The sequence below is a fragment of the Dicentrarchus labrax genome, unplaced genomic scaffold, assembly GCF_905237075.1.
Source record: "Dicentrarchus labrax unplaced genomic scaffold, dlabrax2021, whole genome shotgun sequence".
In the NCBI taxonomy this organism is placed as follows: Eukaryota; Metazoa; Chordata; class Actinopteri; family Moronidae; genus Dicentrarchus; species Dicentrarchus labrax.
Genome location: NW_026136723.1, coordinates 8,375,499 through 8,386,703, shown reverse-complemented (window position 1 = coordinate 8,386,703; position 11,205 = coordinate 8,375,499). Strand labels below are relative to the sequence as shown.

General features: G+C 38.6%; 1 protein-coding gene across 2 annotated transcripts; it reads left to right on the top strand.

Moving 5' to 3' along the window:
• The first annotated feature begins 2,802 nt into the window (after window positions 1-2,802).
• Window positions 2,803-10,305, top strand: LOC127357691 (uncharacterized). 2 transcript variants are annotated; one of them, XM_051390043.1, is made up of 7 exons: window positions 2,803-2,875; window positions 3,031-3,070; window positions 3,467-3,528; window positions 6,585-7,546; window positions 7,997-8,164; window positions 8,629-8,724; window positions 9,839-10,305. In XM_051390043.1, the coding sequence occupies exons 4-7, from the start codon at window positions 7,439-7,441 to the stop codon at window positions 10,154-10,156; spliced, it is 690 nt and encodes a 229-aa protein (XP_051246003.1). In that variant the 5' UTR covers window positions 2,803-2,875; window positions 3,031-3,070; window positions 3,467-3,528; window positions 6,585-7,438; the 3' UTR covers window positions 10,157-10,305. The 2 variants fall into 2 exon arrangements, with proteins under 2 accessions (XP_051246003.1, XP_051246004.1); XM_051390044.1 differs by lacking the exons at window positions 2,803-2,875; window positions 3,031-3,070 and having other exon boundaries at window positions 3,407-3,528.
• The last annotated feature ends 900 nt before the right edge of the window (window positions 10,306-11,205 follow it).

The window sequence follows — 11,205 nt, the reverse complement described above, 5'->3', positions numbered from 1 at the left end:
AGATCCTAGTAGTAACAATATGCACAGTGTAACGCACTAATGTGGCGTTGCTGGAATGAAAATGTTGCCTAAATGCATCTGCCTGTGCTTGTGCAAGAAGCACAAGTGAATGCATGTTTATATATTTCATAAATCAATTTATTGATGTTGACAAAATAATCTTAACACAAGATCCATATAGTAGCTGTTCTGAATCTTTCGGCCTTGTCACATAATCTTCACAAACAGATTGAGTTGTCATGGAATTGTAGATGTTAAACTTTCCATTTTTTTCACGAGCACATAGGTTCTTGCTGGCCTAAAAGCTCATTCTTGACGTTGCAAGTTTACCTGATGAAGATCGAATGTAGATAATGTAAATGGACTTTGTGGTGAGATTATTTTGTCAACTGCTGTTAGCAAGATGGCTATACGTTCCTGCTCTACACCGCCAATAAATGTCCATCTTAAACCTGTGTTAACGGATTATTTTGCTATGGGGACTGCGTAACAAGCTGTAAACACAACATTGACTTATCTTTACCTGCTAAAGTTGATATGGCTAACGTGTTAGCCTATTTACTAGGGGTACTAAGAAAATATCGTATTGCGATATTTTTTTGTGATATTGCGGATCTCACTGTTAATTTTCTTTAGCTCAGATTTTATTCATGCGGTGGTGTGTTCCTTATACCATGACAGTTTCTCCGAAACTGGATTTTTAAAAAATTAAATTGCAATATATAGAATCGGAACACCTGTATCGTGATACGTATCGTATTGCCAGATTCTCACCATTACACTGTCCTAACATTTACACATCAAGCAACATCAGCATTCATTCAGAGTTGTATTTCTTGCCAACTGATGAATATTAGTCTAATATTCAGTCTCCTTTTAATTCTGGTTTGGTCTCCACCAACTCCTGAGAGGAATATCTGTCTCATTAGCTGCTGAATGCTCTGCTATGTTCACTAGCTAGTTGCTAACATTGTCTGACATTTGGTGCTGGACAGGTAATAATGTAGTGGTTTCATCACATATTTTACTGGAAACTGCTGTCTGCTGCAGCTGGAAACCACACTGATGAGAGCAGTTAGACTGAACTAAAACAGTCAAATTGTGGCCTGTAAAACCAGAACAATAAGCTTAAAGATGCACCTGCCATGGATGATTTTACTTTCATTGATCATTTCAGTATTGAGTGTGTGACTTGTTTGTTTTTTTTTTGTTTTGTTTTTCTATAGAAATGTCACTGATTATTAGTTAAAAAATTGGAAACCCATGATTTTCCATAGTCTTCTCCTGTTTTGTCCCCCAGGGTTGCTGATTCTCTTTATGCTGTAGAACACATTCCCTCAGCAAAACCTAATAAGGCCTGACAGCCACTCCAATCATGTCTCACCCTCACCTGTCCTGACTGTTGGCAGTCGATGGGAAGCTTTAAAAGTAAAGTAAAGTCCTCACTGTATCTAAATTCTTCAGGGAGGCTTTCTAAAATCTTAAAGGAGGCTGTTTCCTTCAAAATATTGCAGCACACTGTATTATATTGCTGTAATCATAGGAATTTGTATGCATCAGCAAAATGTATTCTTCTTGTTAATCTTCATATGTCACCTCAGTGGCTTTGGTTGCTTTTACAATATAAAGTTCAAATTTAATTGCTAATTGCAGTGTCTTTTTTAAAATTAAGTATCATTTTAAAGGTTAAATAAATACAAAACAGTGCAGCTTTCATACTATATTCTTGCAGCAACACACAGAAATGTCACCATAATGAAGGAAATAAAGTTTAGGGTCGTCCCCTAATCGGAAGGTTGTTGGTTCGATCCCTGGCTCATGCCACATGTCTAAGTATTCTTGAGTAAGATACTGAACCCCATGTGTGAATATGTATGAATGCATTAGTTTCTGTTCGGCTTTGCCATCACTGAGTGAATGTGTGTGAAAGGGTGAATGTGCTTTGAGTGGTCGGAAGACTAGAAAGGCGCTATATACAAGTACAGGTCCATTTACCATTCACATTCTTTCAGCATTCAAACGATTACCTTTAATAGTACACTGTAATCCCGAACAGTTCTACTAGCTCAAAACTAATGAGGTCATAATAGTCAAATGTCGTTATGCAGTTGACCAAACTATAAAGTTTTGAGCTCTGTTGAGATTTATGCCACTTTAATTGAATAGGGCTCAATATTTTATAGCTAATTTGTGTGGAACGCTCAAAAAGTTTAGGAACCATACAGTAGTGTTGTTCTGGTGGGTGGGTCTTATCTCTCCCTCAGGAAAGCTGAGTCAGCCATCTTGAATTTGCCTTGATGCGGAGAAGTTCTGGCCAGCCCGTGTGGGATGTGGAACACAGTTTAATTTGTTTTTATTTGTTTTTATTTGTTTTTATTTGTTTTTATATGTTTGCAATGCGCACTTTTATCCCCCTGCTTCAAACCACCACCACCTCAGTTTTTTTCATGAGTCTTATTGCCCTCATTTTCTTAAGCGCCGTCTTATCATCAGCCCTGATTTGGTAAGTAATGCTAACGTTTTTTTTTTGTTTGTATTTTTTTTAAATTGAATTTTTGATAAATAGTCTTAAATTTGGAACTGGGAATACATTTGTACAATGTGCACAGTGAATATTTGTTGTAAATAGTTTACAAATCAAAGTAATTGTAACTTTAGAAGTTGTTGAATGTAACAAATACGTTAATTACGTTACTTCATCTTACAACGGTGTAACGTTATCAGCGGGTTTCCTGGATGAACTACATTTCCCATAATGCATGTTTGCCCGGGACATTGACGGTTAGGGTTTCTCTGGCGGAGGCCGAAAGCATAACGGTATCCCTGCTTTCCGGTTTCTGCCGGTTGTTGTTTTCGCTGTTCGCACGTGCGTACTGTGAGTATACTTATTTCAAATGTCCGCGTTACACAGTCAATATTTTACGTTGTCGAGCTGTGTGTATGTGTGTGCTAGCGTGAAACGAACAATGCTAAATAACATAATGTGAGTGTGTTATCGTGATGCTAACAGGCCTGTGTTTGTATTCGTAGGCTCAAGTGAGATCATCTCGAAATCCTTTTAACAGTTCAGGTAGGATGTATTATGAAATGGTGTTATTAACAATTTGTTTTATTTTATGTGTTTCCACAGTCATTCTTTTGCTATTTCTTTAAATGTTTTTATATCAACTGTGGACAAAATTCACTTGAACCCTTTATTAATACTTTGTTAAAAACAAAAACATCAACAACAGAAATAGCAGATCTTTTAGCACACAACTTTGATGCTTTGCTTGTTAATAACTAACTTGCTCATCTTTTAACATTTAAATATTTACTTTAATTAGTGTACAGTGAATGTTTTTGATAGATTTGGAACCTTTTTTATCTGTATATTCACTTTTTTAAATTTCATTTATCATAATGTATTATTTTAAAAATGTTTTTGAACATTAACAAATCATCTTTGTGCGCATGTTGTGGACAGATATCGGACTACAAAGAGTGCTACAGAGAGTCAGCGTTTCACCATCAGACAGGTGCCAATAGGTGAGTTTTGTAAAATGTGTACTAATTTGAATTTAAAAAAAACTTGAGATTTTTGCCCTGAATTATTCACAATGTTTAGATTTTTTGCAGCAGAACAGACTTAATCAAATTACTGATGTGTTGTCAACTGGTTGGCATAATCATTTTCCCCCTCATTCAAAATTTTACACACATTTTAACTTGTACAAATTACATTTTTGAATAGCCAAAAGTGCAAGACAGGGCTGAAATGGTTTAGACTTTAATTGAAAATATTTAAATTGCAGGCTGAAGTTGGCCCAATGGAGTGGAAGTGCAAGTTGTGTTCTGCAACTTCAAATACCCGGGGACAATTATTTTGGCACTATACTGTACTGCATAGCCAATATTCAAGAGTGTCCCCCCTGCCATGTCTCTATGACAGTTGCATTTGTACTTTTCCATCATTCGAAGCGATGAAACGTCATCTGTCAAGATCTCATAATGATTCATGTAGAGTAGATGCAACTGAAGGAGCATGTGTTTTTTTTACATGTCCTTTGTGTAACTTAAAGCAGCCCTTTTCTGAGGAAATTCTATTTGGTCATTTGAGAAGTCATTTACGAAGTCATGAGATGGTAGCATGCCCATTCAAGAACTGTAATTACAGAACAAATAGCTACTCAGCGTTTAATGCACACAAAAGTAGAAAACATGGTGTTGATTCAGACTTTGGTGAATGTGTTGTATTGGCAGACAATGATAGTGCCCCAGTTGTTGTTGTTGCAGCAGAAAGTCTTGGGGAACCTGCTGAAAGTCACAGTGCAGGGTCTGCAGACACATTTGATCTTGATGAGGTAAACAGTCAGTTTGACACAGACACTTTAAGAGCCCAGTTGAACCATAACTTCATCATTATTCTTAAAGATGCAATCTATTCTTCATGTATCTGACATGGCATCTCAGGAAATAGTGGAACATTTGACTCAGATATTTTCCTGGTCCCAACCGATACTCAAACATGACATTAGAGAGGTCTTACAGAGTCATGACATCACTATCAGTGAAACACTTCTAAATGAGGTTGTCAGTACTGTTATGGACAGTAATGTTATTGTCAGTGCCACAGCTAAGGGGAAGCAGTTATCCTCAACCAAGAGAAGGAAAACCTTCATCGAAAATAATTACCCTGTGGTAAAGCCTGTACAGTATCTGCTACAGCCAGGACACACAGCAGTGCATGTTCCCATTCTTGAGATGATACAAAAAATCATACAGATATTCTGGACAAAATTAAAGAAACAAAAGTGGCACAAAACAGTCATTATGTAAGCCACCAAGATGGTTTGTATTTCAAAGAGAACACATTCTTGTCTTCAGATGAGTTACAGATAACACTCATTTTGTACATTGATGATTTGGAAATAGCCAATCCACTTGGCACATCACGCAAAATACACAAAATCTGTTCACTATACTGGACGCTTGCTGATCTTCCCAGTAAATACCGATCAGCCCTGCATGTGATTCAGCTTGCAGCTTTATGTAAAGTGGCTGACATGCAGACATTTGGCTATGAAAAAGCACTTGGTCCTTTGTTGAGAGACCTCCGTACCCTTGAACAAGATGGGGTATTCATTGAGTCTATTGGTAAGGTAGTTCAAGGAACAGTCATGTGTGTGGTGTCTGACAATCTTGCAGCCCATGATTTGGCAGGCTTTTCAAAGTCTTTTAGAGCAGAATATTTTTGCAGATTCTGCACAGCAACACAAGCTAAACTTCAGACTCATGAAGTTGCAAGTGGTGAGTTCAGTCTTAGGACAAAAGACAGCCATAATAGTGATGTGCATGCTGTAATGCATGGGGATAGTCAGAGTCAGAATGGTGTTCAGGCAGATTGTGTCCTGAGCCAACATCTAGAGCATTTTCATACTATCACTGGCTTTCCACCTGATGCCCTCCACGATCTTTTTGAGGGCATTGTGCCCGTAGAGCTCGCACTGTGTATCGGAGAGATGATCCGTCGCAAATACTTCGCCCTTGAATATTTGAACAACAGAATTCTGTCTCCCTTTGATTATTGGGAATGCAGTTCCCGAAGAGGATGGAGCATGGACTGTGCTAATGGACTTAAAAGAGGTGGTAGAGTTATCGCTGTGCTCAGAATTCACAGAGGAGTCCATCTAGTATTTACAGTCCAAGATACAGGATCATAGAGAAATGCTGAAAGAAGCCTTTCCAGATTTCAAACTCCGTCCTAAGTATCACTACATTGAACACTATCCTGACCTTGTACGCCGTTTTGGGCCCCTTGTACACTTGTGGACAATGAGGTTTGAGGGTAAACACCGTTTTTTCAAGAGAGTTTTACACGACACACAAAACTTTAAAAATGTGTTAAAAACACTTGCAGACAGGCATCAATACATGGTAGCATACCATCTCAGTGCCTCAGGATTCTTCAAACCTCACCAGCAGACATCAAATGTGTCTTCTGTACTGGTATCAATGCTTCCAAATGTTGCCAAGACATACATTGAACAAATAACAGCAAGCAATGTTATTTACAGCACATCAAAGGTCTGCATTGATGGAACTGATTATGATGTAGGAATGTTTTTGTCTGTGGGACAAGAGGGAGGACTGCCTTATTACTGTAGAATTGAACAGGTTCTCCTGGTTAACAGTAGTGTTGTCTTTCTTTGCCAAGAGCGCACATCACACTACATTGAACACCTGAGATCTTATGAACTTTCCCCAAACAATCTGGCTGTTCACACCCCATCAGAGCTAAATGAAAAAACACCTCCCTGCGCTTACAACATAGATGGAAGATTGCTCTTGACACCTAAACGTTTCATATTATTACACTGAAGATTTGTTGAAGCACGTTAACAGCTGACTGCAACATTCTCTTGGAGCTTTGCGGACCAGTGGGTCCATGAATAAACTGCCCCACTCCAGCAGCTGGCCTTTTATACATCCCATCGTTCAAGTGGTGTCCCAGTGTTTGTGTGGACCAGTGGGTATGTGGACATGTATATGTTATGTGTGTCACCTTCACTCTCCATAAAAATGAACGCGTTTTTGTCTTTTAGGAACCAAAAGATGGCTGCTGCCCAGAAGCATGTGCTGCGTGTGTATGTTGCACGAGAACACCGTCCTGAAGCTTACTCTACTTGAGCGACCAAAGTCAGTGGAGGAGCTGAAAGAAATAATGCAAGAGAGGTTCAAGCCGAGACTGGATGGGGACTTTAGCCTGCACTATGGGGATCCGGACTTTGATGGTGATCTTTGTCTTCTTGTGGACATCCAGGAGAAGGGCACATTGAGAGTCGTCAGACCTGAAGGTGACACCTCATCTACTGCATCTTCTGACACAGACCTACTCCCACATGTACCTGCGTTACAGCGCCAGAAGAGTTGGCCTGATCACTTTGTTGTTCCTGGTTTTGGTTATGAAATCGAGCATATACTAGAAGAAGGAAATCGTGTTTATGAAGAATCAGGACAATTGCTGAAGTTAAAGAGGTCACAGAAATCCTTAAAAAAATGGCAGAAACAATCTACAGTTTTAAACCATACCCACATGAAAAGGAATTGGCAATGGCTGCTCAAGCTTTGATTACAGCTCATCCATGTCTCAGAATGACGGCTAGTGAAGATGGGGAGTTGGGATGGAAACGTCACATAGGGTACAAGGTTGTCTTACCGTCACAATCTGGCCAAAGCTGGGGTTGCAGAAGTAGCCGTCAACATAGGGAAGTGGAGCCGAAACAACCCTGACAATGATCACCCCCATCAAAACATAAAGAAAGCTTGAAAAGCTGAGGTCAACTACCTCATCAACCTACTGAAGGATCAAACCCCAGCCACTCTGGAAACATTGAGAGAAGAAAACATACATGAAGTCGAAAAGACTGAGCAAAACCAATTAGTCATAGGCAAGCTCATGAACACAACCTATGCCCTTTGTCGCCAAGAAATCGTTGGAGCTCTTGTAGCTCCTCAGGTGAGAGACGTCGTGGACAGATGGCCAGCCCTACTTATGGAGTCACAGGTAAAAAAATAAATAAAAAATCTTTTATTTTTTTACTGTTCTCCCTGTTGAGACCAATTAATCAATATGACTTTAGTATGCCCACTTTGAACATGATTGATTTTTCCAATATTTAAATGACTGTTTTAAAAATTACATTTTCAAAAAATTCACCAAAAAGCAAATGGCAGATGTAAAAGTTGACAACACATCACGCTGTGACATATTTTTGCCAATCACTGTAAACAAAGTATACAGAGGTTTATTATTTTAATTTCCTTTAGATAACATTATACAGCCTGTTTTAAATTAAAGAAAATGAACTTTCTATTTTGACCTTGGTTCTGACTCATCCCTAATAGAATTGCACTTGGTTTTGCTACCTGCCAACTGAAAACTTCTTAAAATACATTCACAATTCTGTTCCTCATTCATCTTTGTACATTTCTGCGTAATTCTGTCCATGTACAGGTGTTTGCAGAGTTCCACCGAATCAACAACGTTAACCTGCGCAATCAATTCTACAAGGAGCTGGACAGACACACGCCTAAACTCATCACCTTGTTCAGAGACAAGGCCACCAAGACTGGCAAGATAGCGGAGGAGCTAGCCAAGCTCATGAGGATTTATGACCTTCAGGTGAATTTTTAACTTTGCATGACTCAGAAACAGATTATTAACAGATTGTTTGCAGACAACTGTAAGAAGCCATAGTGTGAATTGCCTCGACTGTGCCCCGAGGTTAAGTGATTATGCCATGAACACAACATTGTCATCTCATCAGAGATAAACGTCTTCACAAGATATATTCTTAAAAAGATACTTTATCAGCTTCAGTTTGTAGTAGTAGTCCAAATAACTACTGTTTTTTTGTTTCTTTACTAAAGTTTTTTCCTTTGTGAGTTATTTAAGTATTTACAATAGAAAGTTATTAATTAAAAAAATTAATTAATTTAAGAAATGGTGACCCAAAATACTGAATCGACCATCTATAGCAATGACCACCATCAGAATATGGAGCTATTTAACACTTTTTTTAAGTGTTTGCTCTGCATTTGTTTAATTACTATTGTAATGGATATTTATATTTTTTGTCCATCTAGGAAAAACCTGATGTAAATACGAGACGGGCCCTCGTCCTTTGTGCACTTCCTGTGCACCTGCGTGAAGATGCCTCCAAGTTCTTCAGGACCTGTAATGTAAGTGTACTGGCCTCACTATCAATCACTTTGCCTAGCTATTAAGTCAGCTTAAACATATGACATCACTCAAAGAACTCTAGGAGAACCAGGGGGGTATTCCAGAAAGCAGGTTATGTGAAAACTCATAGTGAACCCTGAGATGAGGGAAACTCTGAGTTATCCATTCCAGAGGGCTATTCCAGAACTCAGGACCAGCTCCTCTGCCTCTGTCGGACGTGGTGGAGGTGGAGGTGACTGTCACCACTTCATGTTCATCTACTCAGCAGGATGTTAGGAGACAGATGTGTGTTAAACAGCATCTGTTGGTGGTAAAAGCTACTACAAGTTAAAATATCCACTGAATAAATTTTTACTTTGTTTAATATGTGAAATAAAACCAAAGTGAGCAGCCATCGTGAGACTGTTTTTATATTTCATTTTCAGCCGATTTAAATGAAATAAAATAGCCTAAAATAAAATAAAACAAAACACTGAACAACATTCAACCACTTCCTCAAAGGCTAATATAAAAGAAAGTGATGTTAAATTCAAAATGAAAAGACGACCGCATCTAAAACTCTGTCAGTGATTTTTATTACGGCCGCAGCCAGAAAATGTCTGCTTCCTGTTTTCTCCCGTTGCCATGGTGAATCACAGTATCGGAGCTCCACTGATGATGGCTTTATACTAGTCGTCAGGCACGAGCTCAACTCAGAGTTAACATACTCAGAGTCGACTTACCTAACTCAGATCAGCTGTTCTGGAACCGAAAACTCAGAGTTTCACTTCACAGGGTAAGTCAACTCAGAGTTCAGGGTTAGGCTCAGAGTTTGTTGAACCTCCTCTCTGGAATAGCCCCCAGGACCCAGTTTACTAGAGTTGTTATTCTGCAAACTGACATGTAGAAAATACATAAATGAAAAGGTAAGTATAAAGCATTCCACTAAACAAAAAGTATGCTAACAGATAGAAGTGAAACTAACATAAGATATAAGCATATGTAAAGAAAATATTTTAAACATGTAGCTTAGTTGCAGTCTAAGTGCTAAGTGGCAGTAATGTCTAGACATCATTAGCATGATTTGTATCCTTGAGGGGCTGAACTCATTCTTGTATTATTTGTGTTTTGTAGTCAGCAGATGGTCCAGACCTCACTGACACTCCGGTGGCTCTCCTGACAGTCGCCACGGATGACACTACTGATGCGGCCCTCTTCAGCCCTGAGAGCATCTGTATTGTCGTGGAGGATGAAATACTTGTGGGTGGTCCCACAAATCTGGCTGACTCATTTCTCCTGCTCTTTGGGTACGTCTATGCACTAGACCTACAGTACCCAAAGAATCTCGAGCTTACATTCACATTTATCCAAAAAGTTGTGATGTGTCTTGAGGACAACAAACCACTGAAAGGGCGTCTGCTGACGCTGAAGAATGATTTGTTCAATGAGTGAATCACTCAGAATGGACTATTTGTTGAGCTGAGTATTGAGGAAGTTTTTTGTCTTTTTTCCCTCTTTACAAATGTAAGGATTTGCCTGTTCTACCTCAGATTTAAGATGCCTTTTAAAAAGCACATGTTGAATAAAAAAAGTTGTTAAATTGTGGTGTCACTTTCATGTTTTCTATTGTAATTGTGTAGTGGGCCGACATCAGTATTTCAGTTTGGAATTAATTTTGAGAGCATGTCCCACATTATGAGTTGAAAATTATTGAAAATTCTGAGTGGGTTTCCCACATTATATGACTTGAAAAATATTGAAAATTTTGAGTGTATTTCCCACATTATATGAGTTGAAAAATATTGAAAATTCTGAGTGAATTACTCCCTAATTTTAAGTTGGGGAATATCAATATTTATAAGATAACATTGAGATAATTTAAGTCAACTGTAAATGTAATTTTTATTTTATGTAAACTTAAAAATTTTAAAAACATCACTAAAATATTGTTGGGTAATCTCTTAGACAACATTTTTTGAGTTCTGTGAGGGTTAGGGTTTACAGTGTAGTGTTAACTAATACATAGGCCTGTTTAGGGTATCTTAAATCAAGGCATCATATGCTAGGTAACTGCACTAGAATCAATAAAAAGAGGGGGATGAAAATGAATTGAAATGATCCTGCATTGGAGGATTTCAAAACAAGCCTCAGTTGATAAAATGACAGTCAGCTGGATGAGATACATATTCTAGGTTCATTCAGAGGGTTGAACGGTGATTGAGCACAGAGGGGGTGGGTGGAGGGGGATCCAACAGAAAGTGTCTGCCCCCTGGGGCTCCCGCTGGGATAATCCAGCCTCGATAACAGGAATGAATTTTATTCTAATCTCCTTCTTATCTGCGCTGACTCCATTTGGATGTAGGTGAGACACATTTTCTCCTTTATGCACGTGAGGTTCAATTCACAAAGTCAACATGAATGTGTTTAAAGTTGTTAATTAAAAGCACACACGCGTCGGGCACACATGTGAACACACACCAGCAATACACAGTGCATAATCA